The sequence below is a fragment of the Galeopterus variegatus genome, unplaced genomic scaffold (assembly GCF_000696425.1).
Source record: "Galeopterus variegatus unplaced genomic scaffold, G_variegatus-3.0.2 Scaffold886, whole genome shotgun sequence".
NCBI classification, from domain to species: domain Eukaryota; kingdom Metazoa; phylum Chordata; class Mammalia; order Dermoptera; family Cynocephalidae; genus Galeopterus; species Galeopterus variegatus.
In genome coordinates this window covers 391,889-413,888 of record NW_007726997.1, presented here as the reverse complement: position 1 = coordinate 413,888, position 22,000 = coordinate 391,889, and the positions used below count along the sequence as shown (strand labels likewise).

General features: G+C 34.8%; 1 protein-coding gene across 1 annotated transcript in view; it reads left to right on the top strand.

Annotated features, from left to right (window-relative positions):
* Positions 1-22,000, top strand: part of LOC103590853 (vacuolar protein sorting-associated protein 13B) — a gene marked incomplete at both ends in the record, with an annotated part of 498,786 nt that overhangs the window by 85,173 nt on the left and 391,613 nt on the right. Inside the window, one exon of the mRNA XM_008573178.1 lies at positions 13,310-13,530. Within this exon, the coding sequence (XP_008571400.1) occupies positions 13,310-13,530 (221 nt within the window). The remainder of the gene's footprint in view (positions 1-13,309; positions 13,531-22,000) is intronic.

Genomic DNA, 22,000 nt, shown 5'->3' with positions numbered 1-22,000 from the left:
CGGACCGGGACCGGCAACGGGAACGCAAACCTCGGTGCAGCCCCCGCACCTCGCTCAGCCAGTGAGCGGGAACCGGTCTGCATGTGGGATCCGAACCCTTGGCGGGAGCGCCGCCGCGCTCCCAAGCGGTGCACTGTAGCAGTGCGCCACCGGGCCGGCCCCATTTCTGGACATTTTAAAATACCAAAATCATACAATATATAGTCTTTTGCATCTGGCTTCTTTCACTTTGTATAACATTTTGAGGTCCTTCCATGATGTAGTGTGTATCAGCAGCTTGTTCTTTTTATTGCTGAGGGACATTCCATTGTTTCGTTATACCATATTTTGCTTATTAGTTTTCCAGTTGATAAACACTTGTGTCGTTATCAGTGCTTGTCTATTGTGAATAATGCTGTTGTATACATTTAGGTACTTTTATTTGTGTGGACAAATGTTATAATTTATGTATAAAATGTTACAATTTAACATAGATAGAGCCTTTGTAGTGGAATTACTGAGTTGTATGGTGAGTTTATGTTGAACATTTTGAGAAACTGCCAAACTGTTTCCCAAGTGGTTTTACATTCTCATCATCACTGTGTTAAGGTTTTACTTTTTACATATCCTTTCCAACATTTGGTATTTTAGCCATTCTAGTGAGTATGTAGTAGTAGTATCTCATTGTGATGTCAATTGAATTTTTGTAATGAATAATGATATTGTTTATTCATGTATTTAGTAACCATTCCTATATCTTCTTTAGAGAAATGTCTGTTCAAATCATTTGTCCATTTTTTGTTTTGTTTATATTGAAACATAATTGATTATACATATCTGTGGTGTACAAAGTTGAATGTCAGTACTTGTGTACAATGTGTGATGGTCAAATCAGGATAGTTACCATGTTCATTGTTACAAAACATAATCATTCCTTGGGTGCATTAATGAATTTCTCACTAACCCCTCCCGCTCCCCTTCCCCCTTTTCCACCTCTAGTAACCACAGTTCTGTTCTCTCCTTCTGAAAGTTCAGCATATTATTGTGATTCTCTTTCTTTCTTTCATTCGTTCATTCATTTATTTTTGAGCTCTTACTTATGAGTGAGGACATGTGGTATTTCTCTTTCTTTGCCTGGCTTGTTTCACTTAACATAATTTTCTCCACACTCATGCATCCTGCTGCAAATAACAAAATTTTATTTTTTTTTTATGGCTGAGTAGTATTTCATTGTTTTCCATAATGGCTGTACTAATTTTCAATCCCACCAACAATGTGTAAGATTTCTCTTTCTCTGAGTTCTTGCCAGCATTTGCTATTCTCTGTCTTTTTGATAATAGGCAGTCTCATTTGTCCATTTTTCATTTGACTTCTTATTTTTGACTCATAAGAGTTCCTTATATGTTCTAGATGCAAGTTTTTTCTCAGACGTATGATTTGCTAATATTTTCTTCTAGGCTGTGTTTTGTCTTTTCATTTTGTTTTTGGTTACTTTTGAAGCATAGTAATTTAAAATTTGATGAAATCCACTTTGTCAATCTTCTTTTCTTTTATGATCATGCTTTTAGTATCTTAGTTTTAATTCATACATTTAGAACTGTGATCCATTTTGATGTAATTTTTTGTATATAGTATGAGGTGAGGGTCTAAGTTCATTTTATTGCATATGGATATTAAATTATCACATTACTATTTGTTCTAAAGACCATCCTTTCCCCATTGAATTGTCTTTGCACCTTTGTTGTAAATCAATTGGCCATGAATGTGACTTTTTTTTTTCTGGATTCTCTACTCTAATCCTTTGGTCTATATGCCTATCCTTATGTCTTTATTAAGTCTTGGTTACTGTAATATCAGAGTAAGTTTTGAAATTAGGTCATATGAATCATCTTTCTTTTCTTTTGAAGTTATTTTGTCTATTCTATGTCCTTTTCATTTTTATAAAAATGCATCCACTTATCAATTTCTACAAAAAAACAGCCTGCTGGGATTTTGGTAGCAATTACACTTAATTTGTAGGGCAATATGGGGAAATTTGCCATCTTCACAATATTGAGTGGAGAATGCTTCTCTGTTTATTTAGATCTTCTTAAGCAATATTTTGCAGATTCCAGCGTGCAAATCTTGTACTTCCTTTTGTTAAATTTATTCCTATGCATTTTATTAATTTGATGCTATTGCGATGGAATTTTTTTTTTTTTTCGTTTTTATATTCTTCATTCCTAGTACATAAAGGACAGTTGAATTTTTTTTTTTTTGTCTGCTGAGACCTGGCTGAACATGTTTACGTAGTTCTAGTTGTTTTAGGTCATCTAGGATTTTCTATATATTGAATTATGTCATATGTGAATAAAGTTTTACTTCTTTCTTTCCCATGTAGGTAGCATTAATTTTTTTTGTTTGTTTTTACCTTAGTTCATTGAGGCTAGAATCTCTTGTGCAATGTTGCATAGAATTAGTAAGTGTATCCTTGCTTTGTTCCAAATTCTAGAGGGAAAGCATTCAGTCTTGCACCAGTAAATATGTTGGTAGCTGTGGATTTTTCATATATGTCTTTCATCAGGTTGAGAATGATCTATTTTATTCATAGTTTATTGAGACCTTTTACCACGCATTGCTTCCTTATTTTGTCGAATGCTTTTATGAATCTACTGAGATGATCATTTAGTTTCTGTACATTATGCTATTAATATTGTGTATTACATTAACCAATTTTACATTATTAATTGATTAATCAATTAAGGCATACTTCTATTCCTGTGATATATCTCATTTTGTCATAGTGTGTCATCCTCTTCGTATGGTGCTATATACAGTTTGCTAAATTTTTTAAGAATTTTTCTGTGTTCATTGAGAAGTTTTAGTTTGTAGTTTTCTTGTAATGGCTTTATCTGGTTTTCATATCAGGTTAATGCTGGCCTCAAAGAATGAGTCGGTAAGTCTTTCCTCCTCCTCAATTTTTGGAAGAGTTTAAAGATTGACTTTATTTCTTTAAATGTTTGATAGAATTTACCAGTGAAGGCATGTGGGATTGGTAGGCTTTTTTAGGTGGAAAGTTCTAAAGTTAATAATTCAATTTCTTTATTTTTTATAGGTCTATTCAGATTTTCTTTTTTCTTTTTTGTTTAGTCAGTGTATTAGTCTGTTCTCTGTTGCTTATAACATAAAACTGCATAATTTAAAGAAGATGAAATTTATTTCTTGCAGTTTTGAAGGACAGTAAGTCCAAGGCCCAGGGGTCACAACTGGTGAAGGCCTTCTTCTTAGTGGGGACTCCCTATGGAGTCCCATAGCAATGCAGGGTATCACATGGTGAGAATGATAAGAGCTCTCTCATGTGCTCTTTATAAAGCCCCCAGTCCACACCCTTGATAACTAATTACTCCATAGATTAATCCATTCATGAAGGCACAGTTTTCATGATCCAATCACTTATCAAAGGCCCCGCCTTTCAAATATCATAATCAGATTTCCCACTCTCTTTACACTGTTACAGTGGGAATCAAGTTTTCAACACATGAACTTTGGGGAGACACATTTGACTCGTAACAGTCAGTTTTGGTAAGTTGTATTTTTCTAGAAAGTTGTTCTTTCATCTGTGTTGTCTAATCTCGTGGCATAGAAAATCCTTCTTAGTTTCTGAATTGTTAATAGTCTTATTCCCTCTTTCAGCCTGATTATGGTAATTTATGCCTTCCACCTTTTTTTGTAGGTTAGTCTACCTAAGCGTTGTTAGTTTGCTAATCTATTTGTAGAACCAAATTTTAGCTTCATTGGTTTTTTTTCCAATTCATTTTCTGTTTATTTCATTGATTTCAGCTTTAATCTTTATTATTTTGTTTTTTCTACTAGCTTTATGTTTAGTTTTAACTTTTGTTTTTCAATTTTATGTATATTTATTTTTGTAGGGTACAGCGTGTTGTTTCAATACATGTACAGAGCCCCCACCAGGGCAGTCTAGTTGAGCCATGGGAGCAGGGCTATAGCCAGGACTCCAGAACTCTAGAGCCATTGGGAGCATATATTGTCTGCCTGGAAAAGCTGTAGGCACCACTGTAGCCCAGTTGGCTGTTACCAGCAGAGCCGTGGCAACAGGGCTGCATGAGCCTTTGGTGGCCCAAATCCTCAACTTTGTCCAAGGTGCAGGACTTGGAGTCGAAGGAGATTATTTGGAGCTTTAAGATTTAATGTCTGCTGTGCTGCGTTTCAGACCTGTTTGTGGCCTGTTTCTCCGTTCTTTTGACCTATTCCTCTGTTTTGTAATTGAAATGTGTACCCAATGTTGGTTCCACCATTATGAAGTAGATAATTGTTTTTGATTTTTACAGGTTCACAGCTAGAAGGAGTTTTGTTGTTGGTCCCAGATGAGACTTTGGACTCTGCACTTTCAAGTTATGTGAAACAAGCTAAGACTTTTGGGACTATTGTATTTTGTATGTGAGAGGAAGGAACATGAGTTTTGGAGGGCAAGGGGCTGAATGACATAGTTTGGATATGTTGTCTCCCCAGAGTCTGTGTTGAAATCTGATCTTCAATGTGGCAGCGTTGGGAGGTGTTTGGGTCATGGGGATGGATCTGTATATGAGTAAATTCTCACCGTATTAGTTCTCAGGAGAGCTATTTGTTTAAAAGAGGCTGGCACTTCCCCCCTCTCTCTTGCTTCCTCTCACCGTGTGATCTCCTTGTACCCACTGGCTACCCTGACATTTTCTGCCATGAGTAGAAACAACCTGAGGCCCACACCAGATGCAACTGTCCCAGAATCATGAGGCAAATAAACCTCTTTTCTTTATAGATTACCCAGTTTCGTGTATTCTCTTATGGCAGCACAAAAACAGACTAATATAGAGATCTTTCACCTCTTTGCTTAAATTTACTCCTAGGTATTTCATTATTTTGGTAGCTACTGTGAATGGGATTACTTTCTTGATTTTTTTCTCTTCAGCTATTTTTTTATTGTATATAGGAAGGCTGTTGATTTTTGTGTGTTGATTTTGTATCCTGCCACTATGCTGAATTCATTTATTAGTTCCAGCAATTTTTTGGTGAAATATTTTGAGTTTTCTGTTTATGATCCTATCATTTGCGAATAGAGATGGTTTGACTTCCTTTTTTCTGATTTGATGTCCTTTATAGCTTTCTCTTGCCTTACTGTGCTGGCTAGAACTTCCAGGGCTATGTTGAATAAGAGTGGGGAAAGTGGGCATCCTTGTCTTGTTCCATATGTCAGAAGAAAAGCCTCCAGTTTTTGTCCATTCATTGTTATATTAGCTGTGGGTTTATGTATATGGCCTTTACTCTGTTGAGGTACATTCCTTCTAAGCCAAGTGTGTTAAGTGTTTTTATCATGAAAGGGGTATTGGATTTTATAAAGTACTTTTTCTTTATCTATGGAAATGATGATTTTTTTTCCCCTTCATTTTCTTGATGCAGTGTATTACATTTACAGATTTGCATATGTTGAACCATCCTTGGATCCCTAGGATGAATCTCACTTGATCATGGTGAATGATCTTTTTAGTATTTTGTTGGATTATATCTGCTAGTATTTTGTTGGGGATCTTTTGCATCTGTGCTTATTAGGGATATTGGTCTGCAGTTTTCTTTTTTTGTTGTATCTTTTTCTGGTTTTAGTATGAGGTTAATGTTTGTCTTATAGAATGAGTTTGGAAGTGTTTCCTTTCCCTTCAGTTTTTTGGAAAAGTTTGAGAAGAATTGGTATTAGTTTTTCAAATGTTTGGTAGAATTCGGCAGTAAATCCATCTGTCATGGGGTTTTCTTTGTTGGGAGATTTTTTTTATTACTGCTTCAATCTCGTTACTCATTCATCTGCTCATGTTTTCTGGTTCTTCATGATTCAACCTTGATAAGTTGTATGTGTCCCGGAATTTATCCATTTCTTCCAGGTTTTCCAGCTTTTTTACATAAATTTATCCTTTTATCATTATGTAATGATCTTCCTTATCTTTTTTTTTTTTACTTTCCTTGGCTTGAAGTCTGTTTTCGCTGATATAAATGTAGCTACTCCTGCTCTTTTTTGGTTTTCATTTGCATGAAATATCTTTTTTAATCTCTTTACTTTCAATCAGTGTGTGTCTTTATAGGTGAAGTGGGTTTCTTGTAGGCAGTATATTGATGGCTTTGTTTTATAATCCATTGAACCACTCTGTGTCTTTTAATTAGGACATTTGATCCATTTACATTTAGAGTTATTATTGATATATAGAGACTTGTTATTGCCATTCTCTTGCTTTTTTCTGGTTGTTTTCTTAATTTTTCTTTCTTTTTTTCTGATCTTACTGTCCTCCTTTGTGGTTGAATGGTTTTCTGCAGCAGTGTATTTTGATTTCTCACTATTTATTTTTAGAATGTCTGTTATAAGTTTTTGTGTTATGGTTACCATGAGGTTTATAAAAAACATGTTACAGTTATAACAGATTATTTTAGACTAATAACTGATATTTAAGAAAAAAGAAAGAACCAAATCCAGCTCTACACTTTGGCATCATTCCCCCTCATTTTTTGTTTCAAGTTATATTTTTTTAATTTTGCTTGTCTTATGCAGTTGTTGTATGTATTGCTGTCCTGTTAATTTGTTCTTTAGTCTTTGTACTAAGGATGTGAGAAGTTTATTCATCCTCTTTATGACACTGGCATATTCTGAAGTTGTCTGTTAACTTACTTTACAAATGTATTATGTATCTTTAAATGTTTTCTTGCTGCTCCTTAGTGTCATCTTCTTTCAAACTGAAGAACTCCCTTTAGCATTTCTTGCAATGCAGGTCTAGGGTTGATGAATTCCCTTTGTCGCTGAACAGGGCAGGCCAACAGCTCTACTAGTCTAAGATTGTGGATGAGATGAGGGCAAGCGTACTTGTGATGAAGCTAGCATGCATACACAGTGGACAATGACGAATTGAGTTATCTGTATACTCTTGAGCAACCCTGAGGTTTTCATGAATGTATGGAAAACATGTAGAAGGACTCACATGATAATAAAAGCAGGGTATGTATTAAAATGGCCAGAACAGTGAATGCACAACTTATGCACATACAGATCAGTAAAGGACAAAAGTCTTACTGGTAGTTTGGAAACAAACTCTGATCAGTTTTGGCTGACCACTAATATAAGAAGACACAGAGGTGATACCTAAGAAGCAAGGGTTTAAAGTAAAACAAATGATAAGAAGAAAAAAAACAAAACTCAATGAGATATCAGTGGTCACACAGGAAGAAACAGATTTTAGGTTATCACACAAAACTTACTAAACAAAGAAGTAAGCAAACAAACAGAAAAGCACAACAGCCTTCAGAGGAAAAATCAGAATATAAACTTCCTGCACACACACACACACACACACACACACACACACACACACACACACACACACAAAATGTTCAATTAAAAAATTTTTTAAACGAAGAGGAAAGTGTGACCTATTCCAGAGGGAAAAACTGCAGCCAATAAATACTGCTCGAGTTTCCATAGTTGTCGCTTATAGCACAAAATGATGACAAAGCAGCCATTACAAATATGCTCAAAAACTAAAGAAAAATATTTTTAAAATTAAAGGAGGATATGAGAACAGTAAATCAGCAATAAAAAAATCATATTGGTGACAGAAATTATAAAAAATATTCCAACCAAATTCTAGAGTAGAAACGTACAATGATTGAAATGAAAATTGTATTCAAGAAGCTGAATAGCAGCAGATTCATAGTGGCATAAGAAAGAGTCAATGAGCTGAAAGCTAGATTAGTAGAGATTATCTAACATAAAGAACAAAAAGAAAAAATTCTGAAGAAAAATTACATAGCATCAGAGACTTAAGGAACAGCATCAAGCATACCAAAGTAAATGTAATGGAAGTCTCAGGAGTACAAAAATTGATTGATAATGTTAATATACACAATGAAACAGCTCAACCAAGTCCAAGTAGGGTGAATACCAAGAGATAAACACCTAGATTCATCACAGTCGAATTACTGAAAGCAGCAAAAGAAAAAATTTCTCATCACCTGCAGTGGACCATCAATATGTTTAAAGCTGACTTTTGTGTGAATTAATGGATGACAGAAGGCAGTGGAAAATCACAATGAAATACATGAATGAAAAAAACTCTGAAAAGGAATTTTATACCCAGCAAAGCTATCCTTCAAAAATGAAGATGAAATAACAATATTCTCAGATAAGCAAGGGCTGAGAAAATTCACTGTTAGTAGACATAGTTTTAACTCAGAGTATTTGTTCAACAAAAGAATCTACCTTATTTGAAGCAGTCCTTATTCTGTTGCCAGTGCTTACGTTCCGTCCATTTTTACTCATTACTTCATCTCCTCTGTCCTAAAACAAATTTATTGAATTTGTACTATATGCTATGCCCTGTGTTTTTAAAGGATTTGTTTCATCAGTTAGAAACCCTTTTTCTCCCCTTATTGGCATTCAAGAACCTTTTCACCTTATTAAATCAACGAAACAAACATACCTGTTGGGTACCAAATCCAATGGAAACCTTTAACCTTTGATGTTGTTAGTTGATTCCTTCTTAAAATTCTTTCCTAACTTTTGGATAACTACTCTCTTTTGGTTTATTTTCTGTGGATGTTGGCCACTTCTGAATTTCTTCCTGGGTTCTTTTTTCTTTCCCTCTGCCTGTCTCTTAAATATAGGTGTTACTCATGCTTATGATTTCCCTGGGTATTTCTCATTTATAACTATAATTCAGTTACCACCTTTTCATTAATGGTTTACAAATCTATAAGATTATCACATACCTGGCTTCTTTGTTCCTTTCTTATATGTCCAGGTATCAGTTTTACCTAGACTAAGGTTATAGACTGAATATTTGTGTCTCCTCCCCAAATTTATATGTTGAAACCTGATCTGCAATGTGGTGGTATTAGGCGGTAGGGCCTTTAGGAGGTAATTAGGTTTAGATAGGTCATGAGGATGGAGCCTCTATGATGAAATTAGCGCCCTTATAAGAATAAAAAGAGACAATAGAGCTTCCTCTCTGTTGGCTATGTGAGAACACAGTCAGAAGGTGGCTGTGTGCAAGCCTGCTTTGAAGAGGGCCCTTACCGAGAACCAAATCTGCTAGCACTTTGATCTTGGAGTTTGCATCCACAGGATTGTTAGAAATAAATATCTGTTGTTTCATCCACCAGTCTATGATATTTTGTTATAGCAGCCCAAGCAGACTAAGATAGCTATCCACCCTATGACACTGATATTACTGATAGAATCTTGTCTTTCAGAGTAATAAGAGTCTTCAATACCAAAAATTGACCCTGATTAAGTCACACATTGTCATAATATCCTCATTTCTTTCAAAACTATAAGTTGTCTACTGATACCTTAATTGCGAAGGGCAGTGTACTCTTTGTAGTCCCTTCTCCTTTTAAAAGTAATGATTATTCTGGTTGTGCCTATTTATAATTGAAATCATAAGTTTTAGAGACTGTTAAAAACAATATTGTATTTCTTTATGCAGTAGTGAAATTTTGATGATTAAGTTATAGTTAAACCAGTAATAACATTTAGAAGTAAATAGTTTTAGCAGCGAAATCTTAGGTTTCTAGATGTGAAGAAAATCTTTCAAAAATTTGAAATCAATTTTCCATTTATTATTATTGTTATTATTATTATACTTTATACATGCAATGCATTTCACATTTTCTAATACAAAACAGTATTTTATTCCAAATGTAGAATTGTTGTTACAGAGCAAATAAAATTATAGGTTGCTCATTTTCATTTCCTTTTTTTCTAGGTCTTTCAGCTATTCTTCTCTTCCAGGAAAATTGATTACATTTTATATCATTTTTAATGCCTTGATTCCTGAAAGTACCTGTTATTTAAATTAACGTCACTTAGAATTAAACAACACTTTATATTAACTGTCTTAAAATCACTTAAGTGTTAACTGATTTGGAGAAACAATGTCAACAATTTTGTCCCATTTATATTTGTGCAATACAATGTATCTGTCTCTAATGTGTTATCTTTATGATAGGTCGTATTGCGAAGTATTCCTGATTACAGTAGTTCATATTTGAAATGAAAACCAGCCAGAGTCATACTGTCTAGTGGAACATAAGGAAAAAACAAAAAATAGGGAAAGAGAAAGGCATTCTGGTTTTTTTTGTTTTTTTTAAATGACAAATTAAAACATTCAGTGACTAAGGTTGGGAAAGCAAAGAAAAGAGGAAAGTATCTCCAATATTGGCCAACATTCTTTCCTCATTTGTGGCACCGATATTTGTAAGGTGATGCATATTGGCCCCAAGTACATACACTTTTCCCTGTAGTATAGTAGGGTGTCTTTTGAAAGAGAAAGACTGATTCTCTTTCCAGGGTATTGATCCCTACCCGACAAGATTCAGGGTCATAAATTAGATGTCTGTGATAAGAGTCTGCATTATTAGTCACTATTCACTGATCCCATCATTGATGATAAAATTTTGAGAGAGATATATTATTAAAATTCTTTTGTGTGTCATCTAAACCATAATCTTCTTATTCTTGTGTGGTGCAAAATCCACAACATGTAATACCATGTAAGGAAATTCACAGTAATTTTTTTTTAAGTTTCACTCAGTCATAAGTTAATATGTTCCTATGGGGTCCTTCTCCCAACCCCACCCTTTGGCATTGACATATGTAGCACATAGTTTCACTGATTGTGCTTTATTTGTTCATTTTGTCCCAAAGCCTTTTGTCATATTCACTCTCACATTATTTGATGTACATTACATCAGTGTTTGGTGATCATTTTCTTGAAAATTATTTTGTTTATCTTCTTTTCTCTGTGGATGATATAGAGGGGTTACATTCACACACATTCTCAATCCTCCTACTCTTTTCTTTTCTTTCCTTCTTCTTTAGACATTTTGTTTGAAAATTTATGAATTCTGCCAGCAATAGTTTCTCTAAAATAAAAAGCCCATATTATAGCATTAGATCATTCCAATTAAAATTCTAATATTGAAAGTCAGCCAAGATTAATGGAAAGCTATGTGGAGTTCTCAGAATAGTACATAGTTCTGGCCCATTGTGGATTCTGATCATATTTTAGGGAGTACCCAGAATATTATTTTGGTTATTTTCAACATGATGAGTAGATAAGGTGTTTTTATTTTGAGAGGTGTGTGTGTGTGTGTGTGTGTGTGTGTGTGTGTGTAAAAGGAGTAGTTGTGCAGTTAATGTGTTTGGTGAATTTTTTCACAGATTATTTGTGGAATTTTTGTCATTACATGTTAACATCTCACATTCTAGGTAGAATGTGCTTTTTTAAAACAGACAATCTGCATGCTAAATAAATGAACATGAAGTAGTACCTTTAAAAGTTCATTTTATGAGTTAGAGTATGATATACCAATTTCAACTTATTGGTCTGATTCCAAAGAAGTAGTAGGAATACGTATCTGATATAGTACCAATGTCTTTTGGAGTTTTTTGTTTGTTTTTTTTAAAATTTAACAAATTTAAATACAGTGCGCTTCGATCCAACATAACTACCATTTAGCATTTCTTGGATAAAGTAAGATTCAAAAAATTATATATAGATTACTACCAGTTTTAAAATGTGTAATCTGTAATCATTCCAAAATATTCTAAAACAAATTTGGTAGAGCCTTTGTTTTGTAAATACCATGGATTTTGATGTAGGTTTATAAATAATTTTAGAATTAGTTACAGATGATTTAAAGTTTGTCATGCTTAGTTGGGGGCAAAATATTTTAAGTCTTAAGACAGGCAAAGTACCACAGTGCTGTCCACATATTATTATGCAGTTACCATTGTTTTCAGTCTAGTTGTTATGAACTCCTATGTAGCAAGATTCAACCTATTATCCAGGTCACAATTTCAGAGTTTCTAATTTTATAATTTTATTAAATATATTTGATCAAGACATTTTGAGTGTTCAAAGCTACAAGACTCTACTTTGTGTCACCTTCTGAGTATCAAATGCATATTTATGCTCCCTTAACATATATTTATGATATGATTCACTTAGTAATTACTTGCTATTTTTTCAATGAAAAAAGAATGTGAAACTGTAAGTACAGTGTATTCCCTGGTCCTAACTCTGCCTGGTCATGTCCATCACCCATAGGGAAAAAATATATATGTAGGAAATAGATATATGAAGTAAATATTACAAAATGTTATTAGTACTTATTATTGGGGTGGCAGGGTAGGAGATGTATTATGACTGGCTTTTATATTTTCTTCTTTATATGTTATATTTCCAAATTATCTGCTGTGAAATTAGAAAATAAATAAAAATTCTCAATTTGTTTTCTAATAATTGTGCCACTTAAAAAGAGGTCTATACTATACTTTCTGTACTAATTGCTAATAAAATTGTAAAGTCAAAAATACAAGTGATAGAAACATATTTTCCATCATACTCACATCACAATAATGTTTATAAAAATGTTATAAATATTCTAATACTAAATGGACTTTTAAGAATTATTTCACGAAGTACTTTACCTATAGCCATAATAAAAAAAAGATGGATTTATTTCATCAATTTATTAATTTATTTTTATTCTTTTTTTTCATTCATGCAGAATTATTTTAGAAATTAATGAATCTTCTCTGAGATAGTAAATGGAAGAAGTATAAAGAAAATGAATTTTGCTTTTAATCCTGAAATGTATGAGTGCTAATTATTTATCACGTATGTTATATTTAAAAATAACTTCTATTATACATAAGAATCATTCAGGGAATATATCAAAATTTATGCTAGGTCTTACCACCAGAGATTCTAATTAACTGGATCTGAAGTTTAACCCAGGAACCTCTATTTTAAATAAACACTCCATATGATTTTGATGCAGGTAGTCCAACAGTAAATTGTTTATTCTTTTCCTCTCTCATATTACAGCCAGATCTATGGTCATCTTCAGTTCATACAAAAATTACTGCATTTTCCTAATTTAATCCATTTTCTGTGGTCTCCAAGGTAGGGTGCATTCATCTCCAACAGTTGCAAAATACAACCTACTGGGTAAGGGAAGAGGAAGTCAGAATTTCTATTTCTATTTCTATCTCATTTTTAAAATTTCTATTCAGGTATGGTTTATAATATACATGATTATATAGTTATTAATATGCTATAGACACAAATATAAACCTATTTAAAAGTGTTAATTATTTAGCACGTTGGTCTCTGGGATACTGTATTCACTTTTTATAATGTAGTATTAAATGTTTTACATTTCAAATACAAACAACAGACAATTTACTATCAAGTTAGAATTAATTGTATTTTTGTTTGTGTGCTTTCTTACTCCATTTTATCTCCTTTCTCAGGTGATGCTTTTCCTTGGACCATCAGCTTGCATCATTTCAGCATATATACTCTTCTTGGAAAACAAGTGACACTTTGCCTAGTGGAACCTATGGGTTGTACCTCTACTCTAGCTGTCACGTCTCAAAAACTACTCGCTACAGGACCTGATACAAGGCATTCATTTATTGTCTGTCTCCATGTTGACCTAGAGTCACTAGAGATAAAATGCTGTAATCCTCAGGTTGGTACATTTGATTTATGACAGGAAACTTAAAGTAATGTGATTTAAAAACAATTGTTATCCATTCTGTTGAAGGATTTCTCTTTTATTAAGTATCCTAAATTGTTTTTAACTGGGCCATCAAGATCAGGGTGGTTAGATTAAGAATTGCTTTGAAGCTCTCTCAAGTTTTGTAATTTAAACTCTTCTGAAAATGTGATGGTGGCAGTACAAATGCATTTTTTGGTTGATGGAATGAAATCAGTTGCAGATGTAATGTTTTTAAACACTGAAGAAGAATTTTGCTGTCAGATTGGAAGTGTCTATTGAACTGATCAAATGTAATTTTCAATCAGATTCTGCTGAGAACTTCTTTGCTCATCATGTAATATTTTTAAAAAGTAAAGAAAAAATTAGCATTGTTTACTGTTTTAAAAAGGCATTTTGTTAATCCCATAAGATTTTCATTGTCATACGTTAATCATGTATTCTGCAATTTTACAGTTTAATATGTACTCATATCATCCAGGTGTGCACAGATTATTAATTGCATACAATTTAATACTTGTCTTTTTAACCTCAAGTAGACTATATTTTCTGCATAGTCAATGTTGAATTCTATTGGAAGTTATTTTTAAAATAATCCTTTTAGAATATTATCAGATATGATAGGTCAGTATTCATAAATGTATGTTTATCTCAGCATTAATGTTTACATGCTAGTTTTTTTTTTTTTTTTGTCTTTTTTCCGTGTCCGGCAACGGATCGCAACCCTCAGTGTTGCCCCCGTACCGGACCGGGGACCGGCGACGGGATCGCAAGCCTCGGCGTTGCTCCCGCGCCTCGCCCAGCCAGTGAGCGGGAGCCGGTCTGTACGTGGGATCCGAACCCTCGGACGGGAGTGCCGCCGCGCTTCCCAAGCGGCGCACTATCCAGTGCGCCACCGGGCCGGCCCCCTACATGCTAGTTTTTAAAGGCTGTTTTTAAAAAGTTAGGTTCAACCATGTTCTTTTAAAGTAAGTTCAAATGTCATTCCATATTTTATAGAGCCTCCTTACTGATACCATTCTCCTCCTTTCTTCTCTTCTTGCTGCCTCTCTGCCCCTACCATATGCTATACAGTTTGGTTTATCTTTTATATATATTTGTATAGTTTGAAAAGATTAAACCTGCTAATGTGTTGGTGATGGCCTTGTTATAAAAGTACATATGATTAGAATTATGAAAAGGTAGCTATATTAAAAGGACGCTATCATTAAAAAGGGCTTGTCCTTCACTTTTTTTTAGAATCAGTAGTAAATACTTTTGAACCATATTAAATATTGCAGTTGAGTGGAAATTTGCCTTCCTATTATGACCCATAATGATACAGAAGAGAATAATTATGAAATGGCTACCCTCTCTTAGATTACTCTCTGAATGTTACTGCTAATGGTTGCTTAAAAATGTTTCCAAGAGGAAGGGAAACTGTTACATGTTGCATTGTGTCCCCACAGAAAGGTAAGTTGAAGTTTTTAAATCCTGTAACTCTGTGACCTTATTTGATAATAGGGTTGTTACAGAGGTAATCAAATTAAAATGATGTCATTAGGGTGAACCCTGATCCATTGTGACTTGGTATCCTTATGAAATGGGAAATCTGGACATAGACACATAGAGAGGGAGGAGGATATGAAGAAACACAGGGAGAAAGCCAAATACTTGGAGAAAGTATTTGGAACACATTTATCAAACAATGGACTATTATCCAGAATATTTAAAGAATCTCTTCTACTCAATAACATGAAGACAAAGACCAACAACTAAAATAATGTGAGGCAAATAATGGTGGAAAGATTTGAGCACTTTACCCGGTAAAATATATGAATGGTCATTAAGCAAATGAAAAGATGTTCAACATCATTATCAGGGGGAAAAATACATGAAGACGTAGAACTACACACCTCTTAGACTGACTAAATAAATGACTGACTGGGTATGTGGACCAAATAGAACTCTTCGTACACTGTTGGTGGGAAAGTCAGAATGATATAACAAATTTGGAATCAACTTGGCAACCTCTGAAAAAGTTACCCACTTACCATACAGCCTAGTCATTCCTTTCTAAGTCTTTCCATTGAGAAACAAAAATATATACTCACATAAAGTCTTTTAAACAGATGTATATGTTATGCTGACTGAAAGAAGCGAGGTGAAAGGAGAATATTATTGTGTAATTCCATTTATATAAAATGTTAGAAAATGCAAATTGTGATAGAAAGCAGGCTAGCTGTTGCCTGTAGGCAGGGCAGGGAGAGGCAGGGAGGAAGGAAAAGAACATATTACAAAGGCATATGAAGAAACTTTTGGAGATAGTAGCAGTGTTGATTTTTTAAATTCATAGCTTATAGTTTGTAGTAGCTCAATCTTTATATAAAGTCATGTATAATAGACAGGGCCCTGCTACTTGGAGTTGTCTAACAGAGACTTTATACCTTTGGGTCTTAGGAAAAATCATTACAGCTGTGGGAGGATTATTATTCCACGTGTTCTGGTTATCCATAGTCATCTCAGCTAAAAAAAAAATTCTTTTACCATTATGATTTTAGTCTTGGACTCTACTATCATTAATCTTTTATTGAATTTTATTTTACTTTGAATACTCATTAGTTTTATGGTATCTATTTTTTTATGGTATCTATTAAATTTAATACTGTAGGGCCGGCCCGGTGGCGCACTGCTACAGTGCGCCGCTTGGGAAGCGCGGTGGCGCTCCCGCCGAGGGTTCGGATCCCACATACAGACCGGTTCCCGCTCACTGGCTGAGCGAGGTGCGGGTGCGACACTGAGGGTTGCGATCTCGTTGCCGGTCCCAGTCCGGTACGGGCGCGACACTGAGGGTTGCGATCCGTTGCCGGACACGAAAAAAGACAAAAAGGAAAAAAAAAAAATTTAATACTGTGGCTTAAAACTACAGTACTGGGGTATCTTCTTTAGCTATCTACCTTGTTTGGAATGAAGCTCATATTTTGTTTTTGTTTAAGTATAAAACAGCTCTAAACCAAGTCATTGCATAGGTAGAGCTTGTGTTTGGCCTGGTATATCTTTTGTATGTCTGCCTCTTCCCTGCTATCCTTTCCTCTAATCACCTGGCTCCAGGGCCTCCTTTTTCCTGCTCCCCAGATACCAAGAACCTTTTTTGGAGAATTACACCAAGGCTGTATGAACCTTATGTACAAAAATCCCTTTTTACCCAAAACATAATAATTTTTATCTGTTCGCTTAATTTCAGTTTATCTTCTTGATAAATAAATTCTCATAAACTAAGTTGTATTAAATTGTTCCCACCTGCTATAACCAAAGTTGATCACAAGGTTGTTGGGAAGTTTAAGTGAGCTATTTATGAAAATACTTTCTGAAGTCTGAAATGCTATATGAATGTCATTTTTTTAGTTTAGACTGACTTTGATTAAAATGTGAGACCCTCTTCCCAAATTAGTGTGAATATCCCTGGTGGAATGTAGCAGCATTTCTGAAAGGATATGAAACTGGAAAATAACATTAGCACTGAAGAATCAATACGTACTCAAAAGATTTGGTAGAGCATCTTTTCAAACATTTATTGGCATTGAGTTTGTTCTTTTGTGAATTGACAATTTACATTATTTACATTAATTTGTATTTTTCTACTTACTGATAAGATTGAGCATTCTTTAATATACTCATGTGACAGATTAACCTAAATTTTAGTGATAAAACATGAGACTCCCAATAAATATCTTGTGAGTATTTGCTTTAGCCTGTGCTTCCAGACTCCTTCTGGATTCTGTCGAAATTCCAAAGGATGACTTGATTTTTTTTTTTCCCAAATGAATTCAGCAAATACTTATTGAGTACTATCTGTAAGGCAGACATGAGGGAAACAAAGATGAATACAACAAACACATGAAGAAGGCGATGTCTACATAAATCATAATCCATCTATTGAAAGCCACAGGTAAAGAACAAGTGTTGAAAATAACATGAGAAAATCCATGTGTGATACATTATGTACAGGGGAACTATGATTTGAATAACAGTTTCTCATAAGAAACTATGGAGGCCAGAAGAGCAACATCTTTAAAATATAAAACAAAATATAAAGCTTCTCAACCCAGAATTCTAAATCAAGCAAAAATAAATGTGTGGATGAAGACTAAAGAAAGAAGTTTTCAGATAAAATAATCTGTCACCAGCAGAACTCCACTACAAGAAGGGCTAAAGAAAGTTCTTCATGCTGAGGGAAGTGCCACCAGATGGTAGAGCATTTTTTCAAATGTTTATTGGCCATTGAATTTGTTTTCTTGTGAATTGACAGTTTACATGAATTTGTATTTTCCTGGTTATTAATGAGGTTGAGCATTTTTTTGAAGGTTTATTGGCCCCTGAATTTGCCTTTTGTGAATTTTTAATTTATATAATTTACCCAATTTTCTATTAAATTAGTTTTCTTTTTTTTAGCAGTCTGTAAGAGCTTCATTTATACTCCATAAATACAAACCCTGTATGTGTAATACAGATAATTTGCCTTTAAACTTTATGGTATGTTTTGTCAAAAATGTTCAATCTTTCATAGTCAAATATATTTATATTTCTCTTTTTATTTTGTGGGTATCCTATCTTAATAAAAAAAAGCATCATGGACCCATAAAATACACAGAGATATGCACATGTGTACAGGATCCTAAAATTTCTTTTACTATTTTTATTTTTTCTTTCAAGATTAATGACTACAAATAAACCTCTTTCCTATAAGTGCTTGCTCAATAATCCATCTGTTTTTAGTTTTTGCTTTTTATTTTTTTAATATAACATGTGGTAAGGAAGAGGTGCAGATCATTATTTCTTGTCCTCTTTTTGCCCTTGACTTTGAGAATCTGATAAAAGCTATGAGCTCTTTTCCAGAACAATGTATACTCATATACACTAAATTTTGCATATACTATCACAAGGTTATTGGACTTTTTATTGTAGCCAGTTTATGAGTTTCTCGATTACATTTTATGGAAATAATTCCTACTTAAATACCTTTTGTTTGTCCATTAAGATGGTATCACCAGTGTGACTCTTGTACACTACTGAATTCGGTTCATTATTGCTCAGATATAGAGCCTGTGTGTAGTTTATCTACTTTATATGGCAAGTTCCTTATGTCAGGCAGGCTCAGAGCAAATTTATTGTCACATCAGACATTATTGTATGCTATGTTTGATACAGAGACCTGCTATGTTGGTTCTGGAGGTCTCATTGCTGTTCAAGGTTCTTAGACACTATATATTTATATATATATATATTTATCCTGATTGAATATTCAGGGATTTTGTGCCTAGAAATGATTTCCATCACCCCTTCCCTTTATCTTAACTATTTTACCAAAGTTAAATGTCCCTTAATGTGTTAGGCACCAGTCTTCCAGACCCTAAAAACTGTGTTCGTTCTAAAATTAAATGAGCCTGTAGAATCCTCTCTTTATCATAAAACTTCAATTTTCCTTCAGCCAGTAAATTGATATATTTTGCCTTGTATAGGCATTCTCAGGAACATAAAACTATCTTTGCATTTCATGGTTTTCAATGCATGGAACTAGAAATAGAACAGAGTTTAATTCCCTTTCCTATCCATTTATTCATGGTTTTTATTGCTATAAGTTACGTTGATCAGTTTTTACCAGTGCAGTGGAATTTAGCATTACTGTTTTGTTTTTTTTGTTTTTTTTTTCGTCTTTTGTCTTTTTCCGTGTCCGGCAACGGATCGCAACCCTCAGTGTTGCCCCCGTACCGGACCGGGGACCGGCAATGGGATCGCAACCCTTGGTGTCGCTCCCACGCCTCGCTCAGCCAGTGAACGGGAACCGGTCTGTATGTGGGATCTGAACCCTCGGGCGGAGCGCCGCCGCGCTTCCCAAGCGGCGCACTATCCAGTGCGCCACCGGGCCGGCCCTAGCATTACTGTTTAAGAACACAAACTTTGAGTTAAGACAAAACTGGATTTGTATCCTTGCTTCACTCACTCATTTTTAATTTCTCTGAGCTCTGATTTTCATTTTTATCTTTAAAAAAATTAAAGATACTGCAATGTTTTATATGAAAATTTTTTTAAATAAAAACTCTTTGAAACTGAGTTTGAATGATTAGTAACAACCGGCATGCTAAATGAAATAGTTTTTCTAAAATTGTATTTACTCAGAGCTCTCTACATCAGTGAATTGCTTGGTGAAGTCTCATTTCTCCTTGATTTCTATTAATATTGTATATCCATGATTCTTCTTCCTGTCTACTTTTGTGATTCGATTCTATTTGACTCTATCTCCTAGTACCTTGCAAAACAAAACTTTCCTCTCTAACTGGATAAGACTCTTCATTGCCCCTATATCTTGTCTTGCCCCTGTACTTGGCTTTGCTCATAACTGCACTTCTCACTGGAATGACTTTTTGCACCCACCTGAATCCATTCTCTCCTTCAGGAATATATCTCCTTGAGTCTTTTCTCAGTCTCTCCAGTCCAATTAAGTCTCTTTTCTGAATGGCTATAGATTAAATGAGGAAAAAGTATATGAAAATAATTTTATAAAAATAAATATATTTTTATGTTCAATAAATATTCGATACTGAAGATATTATCAGTATTCAGTCACCTTCATACATCACCCAGGTAAAGCTGGCTCATGTGTTACTCATTTTTTAGAGAATTTTTTTTTAAGTTTTATGAAGGAATACTTAACATACAATAAACTGCATGTTTAAATTATCCAATTTGATAAGATTTGGCATATGTACACACATGAAATCCTTCCCACAATCAAGATACTGAATAAAAGGAACACCCTCAAACGTTTCTTCATGCCCCTTTAGAACCTTTTCTCCTATTCCTTCTCCATCGCAAACAACCAGTCAATGTGTCATTTTCATTTTCATTTTCCAGGATTCTGTATAAATGGAACCATACAGTTATATTCTTTTTGGCTAGCTTATTTTGTTCTGCATAATTATTTTGAGATTAATCCATGTCGTGCATACATCAATTGTTTATTTCTTTCCGTTGCCAAGTAGCATTCTGTCATGGATATACTTTAATTTGTTTACTACTTGTTAATAAACATTTGGGATTTTTGTCCAATTTGGGGCTGTTATAAATAATGCTGCTACAAACATTTGTGTGTTTGTCTTTATATGGACATAGCCTTTTGTTTTTCTTGGGGAAATACTTAGAGAGTGGAATGGCTGGATGATATGATAGGTGTATATATATATGCCTTTTTCAAAACTGTCAAACTGAATTCTAAATTTTACGTTGCTACCAAAAGAAAATGAGAGTTTCAGTTGCTCTATATCCTCACTGGTACTGAGGATGGTTAGGCTTTTTAATTTAGACATTGTAATAGGTGGAAAGTAGTAATTCATTCTGGCTTTGGTTCTCATAGTGTTTCAGTACAACTTGAAGGATAAATATAGAACACTTATCCTCACATTTTTTGCCTTAACTTTTTTAAATCCCTGAGTTTGGAAAGTTTGAGTTGTGTGTTAGCAACTTTCTTATTTGAAAATAAAAATATAGGGCCGGCCCGGTGGCGCACTGCTACAGTGCGCCGCTTGGGAGCGCGGAGGCGCTCCTGCCGAGGGTTCGGATCCCACGTACCGACCGGCTGCTCACTGGCTGAGCGAGGTGTGGGCGCAACACCAAGGGTTGCGATCCCGTTGCCGGTCCCGGTCCGGTACGGGCGCGACACTGAGGGTTGCGATCCGTTGCCAGTCACGAAAAAAGACAAAAAGGAAAAAAAAATATGTTTAAAGTTTATGTCATTGTTTGCTTGGCATTTTAAATACAATATACTTGTTGATATTCATAACACAATTTTTTAATGTTAGCAGTTAAAGGAGTCGGAAGTAGTGACAATAAAAGCAGCACCATTTCTCTTAATGAAATAAACATTATACCCTTAGAAGTATTTAGAACCTGTTTTTCGTGGGGTTTTTTGTTTGTTTTTGCTCTCCTTATTTGGCAGTTCTCATTATTTAAGAAAAAGCAAAATTATCTTTTATTTTTTATTTATTTATTTATTTTCCTTTTTGTCTTTTTTCGTGTCCGGCAACAGATTGCAACCCTCAGTGTTGTGCCCGTTCCGGACCGGGACCGGCAACGGGATCGCAACCCTTGGTGCTGCGCCCGCACCTCGCTCAGCCAGTGAGCGGGAACCGGTCTGTATGTGGGATCCGAACCCTCGGCGGGAGCGCCGCCACGCTCTCAAGCGACGCACTGTAGCAGTGCGCCACCGGGCTGGCCCGCAAAATTATCTTTTAAAAAAATTTTGGTTCTTGGGGCCGGCCTGGTGGCACACTGGATAAGTGCGCCGCTTGGGAAGCGCGGCGGCGCTCCCTCCCGAGGGTTCGATCCCACATACAGACCGGCTCCCGCTCACTGGCTGAGCGAGGTGCGGGCGCAGCACCAAGGGTTGCGATCCCGTTGCCGGTCCCGG